This window comes from Nothobranchius furzeri, chromosome 4 (genome assembly GCF_043380555.1).
Source record: "Nothobranchius furzeri strain GRZ-AD chromosome 4, NfurGRZ-RIMD1, whole genome shotgun sequence".
Lineage (NCBI taxonomy): Eukaryota > Metazoa > Chordata > Actinopteri > Cyprinodontiformes > Nothobranchiidae > Nothobranchius > Nothobranchius furzeri.
Genome location: NC_091744.1, coordinates 71,392,378 through 71,413,054, shown reverse-complemented (window position 1 = coordinate 71,413,054; position 20,677 = coordinate 71,392,378). Strand labels below are relative to the sequence as shown.

At 41.5% G+C, this 20,677-nt stretch overlaps 1 protein-coding gene across 1 annotated transcript in view; it reads right to left on the bottom strand.

Annotated features, from left to right (window-relative positions):
- The window catches only part of LOC107388870 (voltage-dependent calcium channel subunit alpha-2/delta-1), a 114,904-nt gene that overhangs the window by 82,812 nt on the left and 11,415 nt on the right, over positions 1-20,677 (bottom strand). The window contains exons 2-3 of the mRNA XM_070550392.1: positions 19,759-19,840; positions 18,494-18,610 (exon numbers count right to left, since the gene is read on the bottom strand). Coding sequence (XP_070406493.1) covers positions 18,494-18,610; positions 19,759-19,840 — 199 coding nt within the window. The remainder of the gene's footprint in view (positions 1-18,493; positions 18,611-19,758; positions 19,841-20,677) is intronic.

Genomic DNA, 20,677 nt, shown 5'->3' with positions numbered 1-20,677 from the left:
TTCATTGTCGCTTGTGCATGTTCGTTCGTCCTGTTGCTCCCGTTCTACAAATAAACATCTTTTTATTTTTTACATCCGTCTGTCTGATCTTCTGCCTCCTGGAACCCACCACCACACATGGTCTGCCACCTCCACCCACAGAACATGACACATATAGTCAACAGAGCTACTCCAAAATGCAGCCACCCAGAGCAGCGCAGTTCCAGAACTCGAAATCCAGACTAATCACAAGTTATCTGCATCTGTCAATGGACAGTTAAAAACGTTGGTATGTTTCCGTCATCCCGTGTTGGCCTGCTGCAGAGACCTTGCGTTGACGAGTCACAACGTTGCATGTCGCTGTACTGCTGCAGACCCCTCGTGATTCAAGTTGGCGTCTCAGGACTGCCAGCAGACATATGGGACAAGCAGGAGCATATTGTTGAATCAAACCAGCCAGATATCAAAGGACCATACCTGTCAGTGTCTTTAAGACGAGTAGCAGAATTTTAAAGCTAATTCTACTTGCAATTGGGAGCCAATGAAGGGAGGCCAAGATGGGAGTAATATGGTCTCTCTCTTCCTGGTTCCAGTCAGCAGTCTCACAGCAGAATTCTGAACTGTTTTAAATCCTGAGATTGCAGCCTGACTGATACCTGCCTACAGTGGACTGTAATAACCCCATCTTGACATTTTGAAGGCATGAATAACAGTTTTCCAGTTGGGCATGCAAGACCGGTTTGATCTTAGCTAGTTGGCGTAAGTGGAAGAAATGAGAACTAACTGTCCCATTTACCTGGTTGTCAACCAACAGGCAGTCCATTAGAAGTTGGATGGAACCTGACATGCAGCGTCGCACCAGAAAGTAATCTTGGCAGTCATCCACATACAGATGTAACTTGATGTGATGTTTGCGAAAGAGCACACCTAATAACAGAAGGTAGAGGGAAAATGGCAGTGGGGGCAAAGTGGATCCTTGAGGCATCCCCCAGGGAAGATCATCCCTGCCTGATGACTAGTTGTCTATCATGAGGCCAAAGTTCATCCCTGTGAGATGAGACCTCATCCATTTCAGGGCTAAACCTGTAATGCCCACCCATTGCTCAAGCCAATTGAGCAGAGTGTCAGGATCCACGGTCTCAAATGCTGCAATAAATAAAGAAATAAATAACTAAATTTTAATTTAAGGAAGGAAAATTAAAACTATAGATTAACTGATCAGTCAATACAATGGTCAATAAAATGATCTATAGAATATAATTAATAGAAGTCCCATTGATGCACAGATGCATTGTTTGCTGTTACGTGCAAAAAGATGAATAAAATGCTGCCACCAAAGGTTCCACCCGAGGTTGGCCTGAGCGAAGCCCCACACAGAGGCATCTCTGCCTGACTTTCACCAGTCTTACTGTCATGCTGCCAGGGCAGCCCACCAAGCATTTAGTGAGAAAGCAGAGCACAGCTTAAAGGATAGACAGGGAAGATGAGACAAGCTCTGCTAAAGCTTACAGAGTATCTCAGACTGTCTCTCTCTCTCTCTGTGTGTGTGTGTGTGTGTGTGTGTGTGTGTGTGTGTGTGTGTGTGTGTGTGTGTGTGTGTGTGTGTGTGTGTGTGTGTGTGTGTGTGTGTGTGTGAGAGAGAGTCTGAAGGCTTCACACGCCTAAAATCAATGATCAATTTGGAGCACACATCCCCACTCCCACAGACAACAAAGCCACACTCAGAAAGGTCTAAAGATTATTAACACCCACACTCAGCTGTATCCTTTTCTCCCTCGTGTCTATGAATGACCTTATGCCGCATGATTCTGAATACTAGCTTTCAATTTGAAACAAGACCAGTTTCAAAGGGAGGACAAGAGGGTAAAAATGGGGGAGGTATTGTTAGAGGAAATACAACGAAAGAGAAGAAGCAGCCCTGACAATGTCTGATCACGGTATTCAAATCAAGCTCGTTAAACTGCAGCTTGTGAAAATAAACATTAGAATGATGAAAAGCGATGGCATGGGTAGAGCGTGGAAGCTTTGCTCCAACAGTCTAACAAAAGTCTGCTCTTTAATAACTAATGAATAACTAGCCTATGTGTGCTGGAGGAAATACTCTGTAAGAGGAATCAGGAGATGGGTTGCAGGCAAGAAAAAGTGTTAAATAAAAAAGGAGGCAACAGATTAATGAGGGAAATGCAGGATCAGAAGAACAGGAAGTGTAAAATGGTAATACAAAAAAAGGTGGATGAAGGCAGTGTCAAATGGAAAACCTATGAGGTTCAGCTGGCAAAAATGAAGCATATCTAAGATATTTTAGCATTAGAAATGAAAGCAATATGGAATAGATGCAGTGATCCAAAGAAAAGCAGGTGTGATGAATAAAGAGAGCAAAGGTTTATGTAACTGGAGTTGTGAGAACCCATGGGAGATCCTCGCCTCTCCATGGCTTCTCTCTGAGGCCAGCAAACTCTCTGCAGGGAACAGTAAATCTACAGCTGCTCCCCATCTCCTTCACTTTGACTCTTTACTAATGCATGTCAGGGATGTGCATCTGTTGCTCTCAATTCCACAACCTTTTTTACCTGGATCAGATGTCAAAGGAAATCTCTGTTTGCAACACTGAAGCAGGAAGATAAATGGTTTTATTACGCCAAATTTAAGATTTTCAGGGAAAGAGGTAAATGGATTGAAACTAATCAGTTTTTAAATAATTTACAGTTTCTTTGAGATTTGTAAAAATAAAGGGTTAAGAAAATATCACATCCCTCAGGAAAAAAAATACATTTTTCTGATTTGCTGTTGTTCGTACGCATCGGGCTGTTGTGTTTGTAGCATGGCAACAATTGAGCTGATGACGCTGCATGCGGAGTTGGCAACATGTCCCAAAATAGCACAGGTGAGCACTCTGCTGTCTATAATGTTTTGTCTATGTAACGTAACAAAACAGTCTAATGTCCAAAGAACTTCTCTTTCACAACATTTCCAGGAATAAACCATCTGCTGTTAACAAACAATTCAATACCTCCTTTACTTTTCCCACTCTGACTGCAGCCTCTTGTCTGGTTATAAATTGTAAATACTGTTCAGAGAAAATGTTTGATTTTGCCAAAGCTGCTAAGACACTTCTTCATAAAACCCAATTCAGTGCCTATCCTGATCTCCAAAATTCTCTTTATTTAGTGATGCTTCTGTAACTTCTTATATATACCGTATTTTCCGGAGTATAAGGCCTAGTCCACACGTAGCCGGGTTTTTTTTTAAACAAATATCCGCCCCTCCAAAAACTTGCATCCACACCACCTCGTTTTACAAAAAAACTCTGTCCACACGTACCCAGATAAATACGTTGTTAAGGACATGCCAGAACTGTAGGCGGCAGTACTTCCCCTGTTCTTAACCTCGTCCTTCGTCTGTGGTCTTCCGCAAGGAGCAGTAATTCCGCTTGCAAAAACAAACAAGCAAAAAGCGCTTGGACAATTGATAAAGCAAGCACAGCTCTGAGGGCACCCATGCTGTCGGCTACTGTAAACACAGGTCGCACACGTGATGTCAGCATTTTTTTGTCGCGGAAAGAGACGTTGCGGACCTTAAAACTCCGGTTTTGTCTGTCCACACGCAGACACCCAAAACGGAGAAAACGCAGATCTTCACTTTGGCCGGAGTTTTTAAAAAGATCCGTTTTCGTGTGAAAAACTCCGTTTTCGTGTGGATGACAGGCCAAAACATAGAAAAATATTTACGTTTTGGCAGATCCCCGGCTACGTGTGAAGAGGGCCTCAGTTCGCTCTGGAGTATAAGTCGCACCAGCCATAAAATGTATAATGAAGAAAAATAAACATATATAAGTCGCACTGGACTACAAGTTGCATTTTGGGGGGAAATTTTATTATTTTTCTTACAAAATCTGAGAACAAGCATTTCACATTGCAAGACAAGTACCGGTAACAATAATAGAATAAACAATCAGGGCGCAGCAGCACGCCACGGTCTCCAGCAGAGGATGGTGGTGTTTAAAACCCTCCCAGCAGGCGGAGAGAGCTCATTCCTGGGCCGGAGCTGGCCCTCAGCACCCCGCCACAAGCTGCAACAGGAGATGGCGGTGTTTACAACCCTCCCAGCGGGGCAGAGAAGCTGAAATCTGGACCAGAACCGGCCCGCAGCAGCACGCAATGGTCTCCAGCAGGTGATGGCGGGGCAGGGGAGCTCATTCCTGGTCTGGACCGGCCTGCAGCAGCGCGGTATACATAATTTGGTATATAAGTCACTTTGGTATATAAGTCGCAGGACCAGTGAGACTATGAAAAAAAGTGAAACTTATAGTCTGGAAAATACGGTATATATATATATATATATATATATATATATATATATATATATATATATATATATATATAAACCATCCATGGCATGGTTTAGAAGTTATATCTTAGGCCTTACGCAAACGGTGAGAACTGAGGGTTTCCAATCTGCTCCTCTACCTCTATCTATGGGCATTCCTCAAAGGTCGATACTGGTCCCTCAAAATCTATATTAATTACATTGTTCATGCTGTTGACAGTTCTTGTATACATTTATATGCAGATGACAGCATTTTATGTGCATGCAATTCTTCCTTGAACACAGCTTTGTCCTTGCAGCACAACTTTAATTGCCTTCGACATGCCTTCTCCAACCTTCTTCTTCATTTAAACACAAGTAACACAAAGTTCATGATCTTCAAACGTTACTTACCGCAATAAACTTTCCACCCTAGTATTGTTTCCCTGGATGGTACAGAACTATAACGTGTCAGTTCTTATAAGTACCTGGGTATCTGGCTTGATCGCACACTTTCATTTGACATTCACAATAATTCATTACTTTCTAAAGTCTAGTCAAGAATTGGGTTTCTATACTGCACCAGGTCATCTTTTACTGATTCTGCAAAGCAAACCTTGGTCAAAATGACAATCCTTCCCATCTTAGATTACGGTGACATCATTTATAGGACTGCTTCCAAAAAAGGTCTTCATAAACTCAATGTCATCTATCACTCAGCAATCTGTTTCATCACTGGTGTCCTTTTCACTACTCACCAATGGGATCTGTACTCACTTGTTAACTGGCAATCACTCCATTCCTGGAGAATGTTACAAGCTCCCACCGGAGAAGGCATTCTACCATTTTCTGATTCAAGACCATGGTCTCAGATTTAGAGGAGCTGATTTTCATCACAGCTGCTTCACACCCGGCTGAAAGACGAAGATCACATTCTGATGAAGCCAGCAGGACCACATCATCTGCAAAAAGCAGAGACATGATCCTCAGGCCACCAAAGCAGATGCCCTCAACACCTTGGCTGTGTCTACAAATCCTGTCCATAAAAGTTTTGAACAGAATCAGTGGCAAAGCGCAGCCTTGGCTGAGTTCAACTCTCACTGGGAATGAGCTTGACTTACTTCCGGCAATGCGGAAGCTCTGACACCGGTAATGCAGTGACTAGGGCTGTCGCGGTTGAGGAATTCCCCCTGCGGTGATTCAGGGTGGCTTAATATTGCGGTGTGCGATATTATTGCAGCCCTTTTTTATTGCAGTACTATCTAAACATAATGTTTACACATTTAAAAAAGGTTAAAAATTGCCGTGCCTTCTTTTATAACACTTTACTGAATGCAGATCAAAGGGCAGTAACAACACAGATCGCAGTAAAGTTTGTTTCTCCGACAGTCGGAGTCCGACTGAACTTAAAAACAACAAAATTCAGGAGAAGGTTAAACTTTTAAATGCAAATTTGGCTGCAGCATCTAACAAATAAGAAACAATTCCCCATTTTGTTTAGTTGTTTAAAATCAAGCATAAAAAATTACATGTACCGGGCGCGCGCGCGCCGGGGGGCGGGCGCACTATCATTTCACTTTCACACACATGGATGACGGTGATTTATAGCTCGGTCACATCCTTGTTACCCACAAGGAAAACCAGCATGTTAACTATATACGGTTTGAGAGAGGATCTGAGAGGGGAGGCAACATTTCCAGCAACACTGAAAACCCTCTCGGATGGTGCGCTCGTTGCACTAACGCACACGTACTTGCGTGCGACTGGCGAGCAAAGGGAATCTCTCCCGATTGTTGCTCCACCATGTCAGGGGGGTTTCTTTAGGGTCGATGCATTCCTCCTGCAGGTAGCGAGTGAGCTCCAGCTCGGCTCAAGCTCTCTTCGGGACGGCTGCAGAAGCAGTGCTTGTCCGGGACTTCAGCAGGTCTCCGAGCATTTATTTATTTATTTTTTTGCCGCTGGTGGCAGCTCTGTCTCGGCCAAGGACTCTGGCTGCGCAGCAGCTGACGTACTGAAAACCAAAGTGCTCCCAAAGGAGCGAAGTAACGTTTCGTTTTGATACCAGTGCAGCCATCCTTCTCAACATGCATCATTGAGTTGAATCAAGTTCAGTAATCGCGGTGGCCCATGATGCAGCGCGGTGGGCTTCTTCATATTGCGATATTTCATTTTTGCGGTTACCGCGACAGCCCTAGCAGTGACCTAACAGCCCGAATCAGGGGACCTGGTACCCCATATTCCCGGAGTAGCCCCAACAGGGCCTCCCTAGGGACATGATCAAACACCTTCTCCAAATCCACAAAACACATGTAGAATGGTTGGGCGAACTCCCATGCATCCTCCAGGGCCCCCCTAAGGGTATAGAGCTGGTCCAGTGTTCCATGACCAGGACGAAAACCACATTGTTCCTCCTAAATCCGAGGTTCGACAGTCCGATGTACCCTCCTCTCCAGAACTCCTGGATAGCTCTTACCAGGGAGGCTCAGGAGTGTGATTCCCTTGTAGTTGGAACACACTCTAAAGTATGTAAAAAAAAAAAGTAACAAATTAAATGCAAAACTAATAAAATTGTGAACTTCATGAATTAGGCACAGCGAAACAGTTTTTAAAACCTGATTTTTTGATTGATCCTCTAAACCTTTCAGCTGTTAATCCGTCCTTAATTAACAACATTATTGAATCAAGTTCAGCAGGAAAATACTACATCATGCAGGATATTGGTCTACAATGATGAGGATTGGAAATCAGTACTATGGGACAAGCATGAAAAAAGGAGACTATGCCATATCTTGTTTTTACTAAAGTCCGGACTGGATAGATGGATTGATGTGAAATTTGACTGAGTGCAGCAAAAATGTTCTCACCTAGAAAATAACAATGAAATATATTTTTAGGCAAACCAAGCAAATATTTGTCTGCATCATAGATATTTCATTTTACTTAGATGTGAGTTTTTGCAGTGTAGACACTTGCACCTGACCTACCATAAGTCTAGTTAGAATTCCCCATCTGCTCCTCTCCCTGCAATTCCCTCCATCTTTCTGTCATCACTCATAAACACTAATGCAAGCACAAAGACGGAGACACATGCCGGCACCTCTTGTCTGCCTAATTTGATCTGTGCACAGCAGAGATGGGAGGTTGGGCAACATCTGCTCTAGAGACTGGCATATCTCTGATCTTATCATAGCCTCTGCTCATTACTGTGCACACACATACACACACACACACACACACACACACACACACACACACACACACGCACGCACGCATGCACGCACGCACGCACACACACACACACACACACACACACACACATACCTAAACAGTGTCACATCATGTGCTCAATATATAAAAGCTGTGACAATAAACAAGACATTAGTAAACTATGGTCAAACACACCTGAGGCTGAAAGACTGACTCAAATGCAGAGATAACACATGAAACACTTTGCACACACTTCCAGATAAATGGAACTGAATAAATTAACCATGTTGTTACGGGGTCTGGACGTTTACTAATATATTGTAAGCAGGGTTCAAATTACAGAGAAGCCCAGCTCCCCCTAACGGATTACGGACTCCCCGGAAGCCCTCAACTGAAGCACCCAAGTAAGCCTGAAAAATGATCCAGTAACACTGGATCACTGGACTGGGAATCTTGTTAAAGTTGAGGGGTGCATGAATTCCACTCGATATCCGCAGATTCTGGGGACCAATGTCCAGCAATCAGTGGCAAAGCTGAAGCTGCACCAGGGCTGGATCTTTCAAGACAATGACCCTAAACACTGCAAAACATTTTCTAAGGCATTCATGCAGAGGAACAAGTAGAACGTTCTGGAACGGCCATCTCAGTCCCCATACCTGAATATTATGGAAAATCTCTAAGTTACAGAGAGCTGGCCACGCTTGGAAGCCATCAATCTGAATGAAATAGAAATGTTTTGTTAGGAAGAATGGTCCAAAATACCTTCAACCAGAATCCAGACTCTAAGTGGAAGCTATAGGAAGTGTTTAGAGGCTGTTATTTCTGCAAAAGGAGGACCTACTACACATTGAGTTCATTTATTTTTGTGGTGCCCAAATTTACGCAGCTGCCTAATTTTGTTTAAATAATTGTTGCACACTTTCTATAAATCCTATAAACTTTGTTTTATTTCTCATTTATCACTGTGTGTCTCCTATATGACATTTAACAGATTTTTTAATCATAATAACCAATGATGTATACAGGAAAATCACAAAGACTATTTAAAAGCTTTAGTTGACAATTATTGTTTTTTTAATAATTATTTTTAGAGCATTTAATATGCAGATGTTTTTCAGGAATGTAAATATCATTTAAAGCTTCTTTCCGGCGTATTTCTCTTATCCAATGCCACCATCTAGTGGCTGACAAGATGGCGACTTCACGTTTCTGTTTATAAATGTGTAATGGGCTGTAATGGGCTGCATGGTGGCGCAGTTGTTAGCACTGTTGCCTCACAGTACGAAGGTTGCAGGTTCGAAACTCGGCTGCGGCCTTTCTGCATGGAGTTGCGTGTTCTCCCCATGCATGTGTGGGTTTCTTCGGGGTACTCCGGTTTCCCCCACAGATCACAGCATGCCCTATAGGTTATAAATTGTAAGTCGCTTTGGATAAAAGTGTCTGCCAAATAAATAAACATAAACATAAATGTGCTTTTGTAGTGGGCAAACAGAGCTAAAACACGTTGTTTTATGAGTATTATTCTCATGTCATGTTGTGTTTTCATATATTTATATTTTAGAGACTTACTTGTCTGTGAAAAGTTCATCACTTCTACATCAGCCAAGGTATTCCTTAAATTTGAAGCGCAAAAGCGATATTCTAACGCTATTGGTTAGTTCTGGTCGGTGCTCAGTTTCCTACTGCACGGAGCTCTGCGGGGCAGGGGGCCTGCGTAGCAAAAAAAAATAATAATTATGGCGTATTGCTTACATTATATCACAGTACATGATGAGAAAATCACTTTTACGGATTTCTGACAAATCATACATCATTTCTGAAAGGGGAAAACTCCAGAAAGCAGCTTTAAGTAAAATTCTGCCGCAGCACCAGTGTGCTGCCAAACTGCCTGGATGGTCTCCTTCTCTACCTTGAGTGAAGAGAACCAGGTGGAGCAAATCTTCAAGGTCATTTGGGTGAGCCAGGTACCTATAGAGTAACGGACCTGCCCCTTTGTCTTGGTTTGGAACACCATGCAAGCTGAGACAACAGCAAATGTCAAAGCTCTAAACTGATTGTACAAAATCAAGACCTCTACAAGCTTGTGAAATACAGCCGGTATCGGTACAGGATCGGCTCGGGGTCCAGCACCCACTGATAACGTCACATTACAGCAAATCTGCTCGGCTTTCACACATAAGTTTTGGAAAGACATCAGCAGGTTTGTTAATATATTCTTGTTTGTTAACACCTAAATGTTTTCTTTATAATTGCAATTTGTTAAACACCATATTATCTTTGTTTTGTAAAGAATGTGAAACAGCATAAAACCAACATCGGACTGACAAAAAGACAACAGTTCTTATATGTGAAGCCATATCTCTTTGTATTAATGTGGAGTTTGTCTGTATATTTCCTTAGTTGTTATCTAAATACATTCAAAATATTGCTTGGTGTCTTTCAATAAAGTTCTTATATTTTATTTTGCCTCATTTCATCAACATCAAGAGCTGTTGAGGGTCATCGTTTATCATTTGCTTATATTTTACATTCCCTTTGGAAATTCAAACATATTTTCTCCAAAAAGTGTTGATTTTTGGACTACAGGACTACAACAGCTAAGACCATGACCACAAATTTGTTCTGACCAATCAAAATCATAACGTGATAACATAACTTCCGTAAGTTTCATGTTTAGCCAATCAACTACTTTGATGTGTGAGAGAGAGAGAGAGAGAGAGAGAGAGAGAGAGAGAGAGAGAGAGAGAGAGAGAGAGAGAGAGAGAGAGAGAGAGAGAGAGAGAGAGAGAGAGAGAGAGAGAGAGAGAGAGAGAGAGAGAGAGAGAGAGAGAGAGAGAGAGAGAGAGAGAGAGAGAGAGAGAGAGAGAGAGAGAGAGAGAGAGAGAGAGAGAGAGAGAGAGAGAGAGAGAGAGAGAGAGAGAGAGAGAGAGAGAGAGAGAGAGAGAGAGAGAGAGAGAGAGAGAGAGAGAGAGAGAGAGAGAGAGAGAGAGAGAGAGATCAGCTGCATTTCAAGGGAGACCACTGAGTCCACTGATGTCAGGCTCAGGGGGAGAGAGTCCCAGAGTCTGGGGGCCAACCACAGCAGCAAATGATCTGTCACCTTTGGTCTTCAGCCTGGTGCGCTGCAAAACCAGTAGGCTTTGGTCACTGGACCTCAGGGACCTGCTGGGGTGTAGGGACTGTGAAGATCACCAATGTATGATTGTGCTTGTCCATGTAAGGCCCTTAAAACCAGAACCAGGATCTTAAAAGGATCGTATGCTGTCATTAACCCAGTAAAAGGCCATTTTAGCACCTACTGGTTCAAGAAAATTATTTAAAAATGGGAAAAAGTTCAACAGTATCCCTTCAATTACACCATTCCCACTGAGATCCTTGTCTTTGCCCTGTGGTCTTTCTTAAGACATCATACATTGTTATTTAATTTTTTATCTGTTTAGCATTTTGCTGAGGTTTTTGCATGTGAAACTACAAAAGTCTATCACAATTATGTTTATGGAACAAATGAAAAACATAGAAAGGTGAGTAAAACATTTTTTGGGGGTAGAAAACATTTCAAAGGCAGTCTGCAGTTGATCACAGACCTGTTTTAACTGCTTGAAAAACTCACTGCGAGAGACCGACTGCTTGATGTTATTTTAAGTATACTATAGGCAGGAAATTGGGAAGTGGGGAAAAAATACAATTAAATTAAAAGATAGCTGTTGGAACAGAAGAAATGTAACACCGGAGTGCTAAATCGAAGGACAAATGTCTAGTGTGGAGGATCTGGTTCACTAGTGTGGTCAAGAAAGGGTAAAACACATTTCTCCAGTAATAAATGACTGGATTCTCTTGTAACTTCTCACTCATAGCATAAGAAAGAAGAGACTGTGAGAGGCTTGAGAAGGCTCATTTATGATTCTGTCTTCTCTGCAGATGCACCTCTGGCTGTGGATGTCCAGCAGAGATCACAGAAACACACCAATTATCCTCTTCTCTCTTCTCACAGTTCTCTCCAGTTTCAGTCTCTCATCTGCCCTGCTGAGTCCAAACCAAAAAGTGATGCAGCAAATGAGGTCTCCATTCAGTTAAGTGTTGTTATGTCTGAAGTGTTGGTAGTTAGCCCTCTCTAATTTACAGATTTTATTTTGTCATTTTGATGAAGGATTCTACAGTATTTGAAAATTGTAATTCATTGCTATTTTACCCACTGTTGGCTTCCAAAATTATCTCGGCTCAAAAGTTATAGAATTTTTTTAATGATTGATGAGCTGATGGTCTCCGAGCTACAAAATGCAAACGTTCTTTTTGTCAACCCTATCTCTGTCATAATTTTAAATGACAATTATTTATATTCATAAATATCTTAGCAGTATTATTCAACATTGCCTGAGCATCCAGGAGTCAGTATTAATGCTTAAATCCACATATGGCAGGACAAATGGTCTCAGATAAGCCAGTGGTCATTGCAGTAAGAAAATGTCTCAGGAGAATAAACTGGACTCAGTACACGCCCCTGAGGTGTTCCTGCTTTTGTTATTTATGTCCTTTTGCTGCTGATACTATCTTACTTCTCTACATTATTAAGTGTTGGAAACATCAGCAATAGTCCACATCTAGAAGCTGCAGTTTATTTATAAATTCATTAATTCTCTGTCTGTTTTCCATAGTTGTGTTGACAAATCATTCATTCCTCAAATACTTTTCTGAACTGCTTGGGGTGCACAATGGGAAGGTCATCAGTCCATCACAAGACAATTAAAAAGACAATTACAGCAATTTGAGTAATGGTAGAAAGTCAACAAATAAATGTTTCATTTGTTTGAGGAGGAGGACTACTACTACAAGGACTACTACAATGACTACTACGACTATTACTACTACTACTACTACTGCGACTACTACTACGATGACTACTACAACGACTACCACTACTACTACTACTACTACGGCGACTACTACTACTACTACTACTACTACGACTACGACTACGACTACTACTAATACAACTACTACTACTACTGGAAAGACAGCCAAAAACTAGATCTAGGTGACTGAAGGTGAGTTGTAACCAGTTTGGGGGGGGGGGGGGGTGTAGGTGGCCAGAAGGGCAAAACTGTAATAGTATAAACCAATAACTAATTGAAATTCAGTACTGTGAGTAGGTAGGAAGGCTAACCAGGAGTTATAAGTGTATGAGGCATTGAGTAGATGACAAAAGAGATTAGCGACGTATTACTAAGTAACCATACTAAGAAACCATTGTTTAAACTAAAAGGGTACAATAAACCATCTCAGCGGCCTAGTGGTAGAGTGTCCGCTCAGGGACTGGGAGATCGGGGTTTGATTCCCGGTCGGGTCATTCTGAAGTCTTTAACAATGGGACCCAATGTCTCCCTGCTTGACACTCAGCTTTAAGGGTTTGGATTAGGGGGTTAAACCAAAAAGTTCCCGAGCGCAGCCACTGTTGCAGCACACCGCTCCCCTCCATGGGGAAGGGTCAAATGGGGAGATGAATATCACCAGTGTACGATGATGACTATAAGACTTTAACTTTAAGCAACAAGACATTAAATAACGTCTACTATGTCTACCACACCTCTCCCATTGTACCCTAAAGGCTTGTTTTACATGAAAAGATCCAGCCTTGTCACCATATTATCATGTTAAAAAGATTAATGGTATAAAACTAATTTCATTACATTACATTTCCTTCACGTATATATATATATATATATATATATATATATATATATAGATAGATATAGAGATAGATATAGAGATAGAGATAGAGATAGAGATAGATAGATAGATAGATAGATAGATAGATAGATAGATAGATAGATAGATATAGATAGATATAGATAGATAGATAGATATAGATAGATAGATAGATATAGCGATAGATAGATAGATAGATAGATAGATAGATAGATAGATAGATAGATAGTTATAGATATAGATAGATAGATAGATATAGATAGATATATAGATATACATATATACCGTAAATCCTCTAATTTTAGCCTGTATTTAATTAACTGCCGGGTATCGTATTTTGGCCGGTATCGGAGTCGGCGAAGGTGAATAATGGCTGTTTTTTTTATTGTGGCCGGGTGGAATGTGGTAACAAGCAAGTACGGGGGGCGGTTGTGTCATCCGTCTCACTTTTGATTTGCCAGTGACAGACCATGAGGGTAACTTTAACCGTGCAAAGATGAAGAGGAGGCGAAAATTTGATGTCAAGTTCAAAGAGAACGTGCTGATTATGCTGCAGAACACTCTGGGGAGCAGTAGCAGGGGTTGTATGAACTAGTCACTAGTCGACTTCACCGCTCTATAGTGACTTTTTATGCCTGCCATCGACTAGTCACTGTCACATGATAATGACCGGCAAGATGCAGTCCTGTCAGCAGGTGACAAGCTCCTACGTGTCGGGAGGCAACGCGCTGTGCCAGAGCGTCGGCACTGACACCCGCCGTAAAACGGACATTTAACCAAATTGTGAAATTTACCCTCTTGCAATTTAACATTCCCCTCACCCCATCCTAACCTTAACCAGCTTGCGCATGCAAAGCTCTGATCGTTGACGCGCTCCAGACATCTGCGTCCTGAGCACGGCCACAGTAACAAGATCCAATTAGGTGTCGCCACTTCAAAAACTAATTTAACACGCGATCGTTCATTTCGGCTCATTTCCTTTTATGTGTTTTGTTATTTTATTCTTTTATTTGTGCCTGATGTATTTCTCTGCTGTGGATAGGGGCGCATCACCTGTTTTGTTCTTGGTGACGCACCTAACTGATGAGGCCGGCGAGCACTCCGCTGTTTTTGCGGTCGGTAGATCTTTTAGAACTGCAGTTCAAAGGTAACTCATAAGGTGAATATATAAGAACCCAGGTAGCAGTTTTTCTTTAGGATTGAGAGGAGATGCAGGAAGATAATAAACAGGCAGGAAAGAAAAATAGTCAAATAAAAACAAGTTAGTTTTTGTACCTGCTGGTTGCAACAAACAGACACCACTGAAGGTAATCAGAAGTGAGGAACAGAAACTGAAATAATTATTTCAATGTTTGGAGCAGCAGGAACACTGAGAGGCTGCAGGCACATCAGTGAGTTTGCGGCCGCTGCGCAGGGGGAGGGGGGAGAGGGCTGAAGCAGAAACTACCGTTGTTAAAAGAAATGTGTTTAACTTTGAAAATGTGGGCGCAATTTTAATTGTCAAAAACTCCAGCGCACCATTAGTTCATTTTGCTCAAATAGATATTGAGGCCTGCCTCTAATTCTGGTCCTCCTTCCAATAAAGGCCTGGAGCTTGATGAGCTTGAGTCAAATACAGACCCGGGCCTGTATTAGAGGATTTATGGTATTTTATATAAGATGTCGCAAGAGTTGTAATCTTTATGAGTGATTGATCTCATGTTCTAAAGGGAGACTTTAAAATATGTTGATAATGTTCCTCTGACAAAAACCTCAACACATAATCCCAAACAGCCATGAGTAGGATGATTTACCAATTATTTGCACAGCAGGGATGCTGTTATCTACATATGTTCCATTGGGTCCAAATATTTGTGTGAGTGTGTGGTTGTTCCCTGTGGCTCTCAGGCCCTAGTTTAAATTGTAACACCTTTGATAAAATGGTCGCTCTCAATATTGCACAGCCAAGTACTCATTAATAATGCATGCCACATTCTGTCACAGTCTTATTTATGGAAGTGTGAGTCTACACAGGTAGCCAAACGCTTATTTTCACTCACTTGTAGCTAAGTAATCACTGGCCCATAGATGGTCAACGGCGATGGATTTCAAAGAAAGAGAGACCAAGTAGAAAAAGACAAAAAAATAAATAAATAAAAAAGGCAAAGGGAGTATAAAATAAAAAAAATAAAGAGAAGAAAGGAAATGAAGTGGAAGTGTCTCAAGTTCCCTAGACTATGTCCAATTATACTGGCATTGCAAGTCCTCCCAGACCTCATTTTAAAGGCGCTGGACACTAAAGAAATTCCCAGCTGTAACGATCATTCCCTTCTGCTATTGTGTAGATCAGCTTTAAACTTTGTGTTCAGCAAAAACAAAAAAATAACAATATTGATGACAAAAAACACAACTAAAATCTTCAAGGAAAATGTACTAATATCATCTTAGGGGATTTTGCTATTTTTTATTATTATTATTTTTGGACAGTCAGCAAATCTCAAACAAAAGAGCCACATGGGAAAACTATATTTACAGGAACTCAAACACTTAGTTTGCTTTTCTTTATGGTGTTTTGCTTCTACTATCATGTGCAACACACTTCCTTCACTGTACCATCCATCTATCCATCCTCAGATCCACCACATTCATGCACAGTTGTCCATTCTGCCTAACTTTTGTTGATCCATTTATCTTGTCATCCACATGGTGGATAATTCAATATCAGGGTGCCTTGAGGTTACTTGTAAGGGAGGATAAAGCAGAATGGTTGTAAATAAAGCAACGTGATCAATGTCTTGGGGTTAGATTTACTGCCATGCTGATACCTCCATTCATCAGCCTGCCCCATAAATGTTTTACACCTAAAAGCTCACGAAAAATAAATAAATAAATAAAATAAAAAATACACAGAAAACTGTGTTTTACAGCTATGATCTCTTCTATAACTTAAGCGTTAGAGGTGGTTTACATTTGGTTGCTCATTTTATGGCACCAGCACATGGAAAATATGATAAAAACACCAGAGACTTAGCTTAATATACACAAGGCAGAGTCTTGGCAGAGGATGTGTTTATGGATGTTCATAAATACTCCTGTTCCATTACTAATGAGACAACAATGACGAGGCCTTATGAAGACAAAGTAAGATGTGCTGCAAAGAAATGTCTAAAAACAGTTCAAACTCTTAATAAAGATGTTGATCACTGACCTACTTCTGAGTGCCAAAAGAGGGGGAAGGGTGGGAGAAAATAAGGAGCTCCCCACAGTCATGGCTTTTATTATAATATTCCTGAATGTAGACTAGAATTTGAGTCCCTTGTTTTAAGTTAATCAGTTAATACACTTGACCAGTTTAGCCCATGTGAAAAATAGTAACAGACTAAAGTGTTTAATTTGAGCATAACTTTACCAGAAACAAGACTTGGCTGTGTGTGCCAAGCCCCCATAATTTGATTCTGGACATGAAGCAAACAAGGAAGTGGCAAAAATTGCAGTTCCACCCTCATCCGCTAGGGGCTGGTGTCAGAAGTGTGCAAATCCTCATTGACTCCCATGTTAAAAATGCAGAAATAAACATGTTTACAGTCTGGTTACAAACACATATTTTAGGTTTAATAGCTCTCGTTTACCATCCATTGTGAATAAGCTGATACAAAAGGCCAGGGCTCCCGGTCACAGTGGTCTGGCTCTGCTTGTAATTTAACAGTCCCAGTCAATATTAGATCTTCACAGGTGACCAGCATGACTACAGTCTCGCACAGGAGCCACTTGGTCGTGCGAGCGGGCTACCCCGCTCCATGGAGCCCTTCTTAGCTTTTTGGGTAAGCTAAGTTAGCTGCATTGGTAACATTTGTTCCAACCCTGTTCTAAAGTAACAGCCCCACCCTCAGCTCCACCAATTTTTCCATTTTTGGATTTTCTGGGCATCACTCAGTCACTAAATCAGTGGTGGGAACCTCCCACGTTTGGCTTCAACTTGCCTCCGGCGGAGCAATGGGTGAGCTATGTCCATATTTTAATATGTTGATGGTGAGTGCATGTACGTAAATGTGTCAGTGTGCATGTATCACTGGACAACTCTTTTGTGTTTAGGTATTGTCAACAATTCTGTTGCCAGTAACTCAACACTCAAAAATTGTCAGCGCCGCCCTTGTCAATTATGCCATTGTGCCACATCACCCCTCCTTGATTTTATTTATTTTGTCTTCTGGAACAGAGGACATAAATCTCTTTTAGGCATCAGCAACCTTGTGGGGAGAAGGCGGAGCCTATCTTTGCTGGCAATCTGCACAAAGTTGGGTTACACCATTAACAGGGTCAGCAAAAAGATACAAACACACAACAAGAAATTCAAACACTTAAACGCTTAGCTTCTGCTAGTCGGGGCATGCTCTGCTCTCTCCTGGATGCTAAAATAACTGCCTTCCCGTTGAGTGCTAACATGTGAGCCCATGAACATTTAGTTACAGTGTCGATCTGTCACGCTTTTCTGAATTGAATGCTTTTCCATCTATTTTCTATCTGGACTTTCTTTCTGAACTTGGAGTGACTGATCTTTTTAAAACCATAAGTCAAAAATGGTTTCTCAGTGAACTTGCTCTTTAAAATGTGTGTAGTATGAATCCAGATGCATGCTGTACCTTGTTAAAACCAGTTCTATCAAAACATACGTTTATTTTCCATCAGCAGGTGTGCATTAGTGTAGTAGAGTTAAAGATATGAATTATGTGGATGTACTGGCTTCATCCCAACCCACTGTATTATACTTTGCTGTATCACCACCAAGATATTTCCTCCAAAGCACTTCCAGGATGCAGCTTCTAACTACTCCTGCTTAAAGACTGTTGCTACCATAGTACTAATTCTACTGGATAGAGGCAGAGAACCTTCAAATGTGTTGCGTTTATGGGAGGAGCATTTAAACCAGCGCAGTGAAAGCGCATGGTAAATTTGCAGCTCCCAGCTGTTTAATGTGTTAATATCAACAGTCATATTTGTTCAAGCCACACAGATGCCATACAGGATATGCTATTTTAAAACTAGCTTCACAAAAACCAGTATTGATTGTTTTGTTTTAACAACACATATCATCTTTGAACATAAGTTAGTTTATAGAAACGAAGTTAATGTAAAAAGATTTTACACAAGCTTTATTAATCACCATGCCACTACTTCTAATGTTCTGAACACCAAGTGTACACAAACCAATGGAAAACTCGTATCCATCATTGCTCTTGTTAATAGAGTGTGTCAACATCTACATAAAACAAGACAAACTTGCAAACTGACAGCTGGTTCTGCTGAATGCTGTGAGTCTTACCTCCAGGGCAGCAGACCTCTTCCGCAGCAGCTGTTCTATGTTCCTGGCCGCTCTGGCCACCAGCTTATCTGCATCATTTTGCTCCACAGTGTAGAGGTGCTGGTTTCTCAGGAAAATCTAGATAAACAGATAACATTGTAATGCATGGGAATCCTGTCATCATTGTAGTTTTACTTCGCTGTCCCTTTGTAGGGTAATTAACTTTTATTGATCACTTGTGTATGCGTTAAGGCTTCACTTGCAGTCTAAACCAGAAACCTACAAAAAGGTCAAAGTGTAAAAATAAACAGAAGGAAAACAAGTTGCAAAAATAGTTTGAAACCGATTGTGTTCATTACTTTTATGGACAGTATTTCCAGATGCAGCCAAGGTGGAGAGGGTATTCGTTTTGGTTGCCTGATGATTGTGTCTCTGCTTTTTGCAGATGGTCCTGTTGGCTTCATCAGAACATGATTTCTGGCTTTTGCTGGAGCGATTCGCAGCCGAGTGTGAAGCAGCTCCTCTAAATTTGAGACCATGGTCTTCAATCAGAAAAGAGTACTTTCTCCAGGTTAGGGACGACATCATGCCTCAAGTGGAGGAGTTTAAGTATCTTGTGAGGGAACGATGGAGCACAAGATCGACAGGCGGATTGGTGCTGCGTCTGCAGTGATGCAGGTGTCGTACTGGTCTGTTGTGGTGAAAAAAAGTTGAGCCGGGAGGCGGAGCTCTCAATGTGATTCATACCAGTTGATCTACATTCCCACCCTCACCTATGGTCATGAGCTTTGGGTAATGCAAAGCAACCAAAAAAATGAGATTGTGGATACAAGCGGTTGAAATTAGTTTTCTTAGAGATGGGGCTCGGTGATCTGGGAATGGATCGAAATAAATCTGCTGCTCCTCCACATTGAGAGAAGCCAGTTTGCTCAGGCATCTAGGATGCCTCCCTGGTGAGGTTCTCCGGTCACATCCAACCAGGAGGTGATCTAATGGATAAGTAGGACATGCTTGAGGACTATGTTTCTTGGCTGGCCAGGGAACGCCTTGGGATTCTCACGGAAGAGCTGGCCCAAGTGGCTGGGGAGAGGGAAGTCTGGGCCTCTCTGCTTAGGCTGCTGCCACTGTGACCCGACCTTGGGTAAGTGGAAGAGGATGGATGGATGGATGGATGGAAGTTTAAAAAAAAATTAAGATAAATTATTTTGAGATATTGTCAGTTTCTAGTATTGACAAAATATATTCATTTGAGAGTAGTTTCAAAAAGTTGTTCAGGGCATTTGTACCTGGGTGAGACTCCTTCCAGCTGTGGCCATGTCTGCCAGGGTGACGAGCTCTTTCTGCATCTGATCAACCCATTCTTTGATCCTGTGGGACAAAGCCATAAACACTATCAATCTTGTGACTGAAGTGATAGCAGTTTAGATGAGACATCTTGGGCTTTTCAAAGCACAATTAAACTGTCAATCACATCTTCTTGCATCCATCACAAACACAAACATGCAGTCACATATCATGAAAACAAATGTGCATTGTGCTTGACCTTTCTGACGTGAATGACTCGGAACAAACAAAGCCATTTTGGAAAGCATGTCACTTGGTCGCCAACCAGTATGATTTCTTTCAGAGTTCAAACACAAAGTCAACCCATCAGGTAAGTGTCAGCCATCATGTAGGGGGCAGTTATGTGAAGAGACAGGCAATACGTGGGAGGGTGCCAGGATCAGCATCTATCTTTATATCGAAGACCTGAGTCTTGGCTTCAGCCTCCTGATGTCATGGAGGTTCAAACTGAGGGACCCAATGAATCACTAAATATCAAGTCATGAGACATTATGACCACATGAGAAAATATTCTTTTTAAATACCTAATGACCTTTGCACTTACTCATCTGCAATCCTTCCAATTCATAAAGAAATGTTTATTCCCTGATGTATACACACTGGAGGATAAACACTTGAAGATGTATATTCAATATGGAAAACTATCTCCGCTGCTGTGCTAATGCACATATGTATTTGAGAAAGTATTTAAAAGAGTAACTGGCACACAAATCTGCTAACAGGGGGGATAAAAGAGAAAGGGGTCTAAAAGACCAGCTAAAACAAGTAGAAGTACACAAGAGACACAAAATATACAGTGACTGAGGAAAGTTCAGAGTAAGTACACACAAGGAGAAAGATGAGACCGTTTGCGGGAGAGCT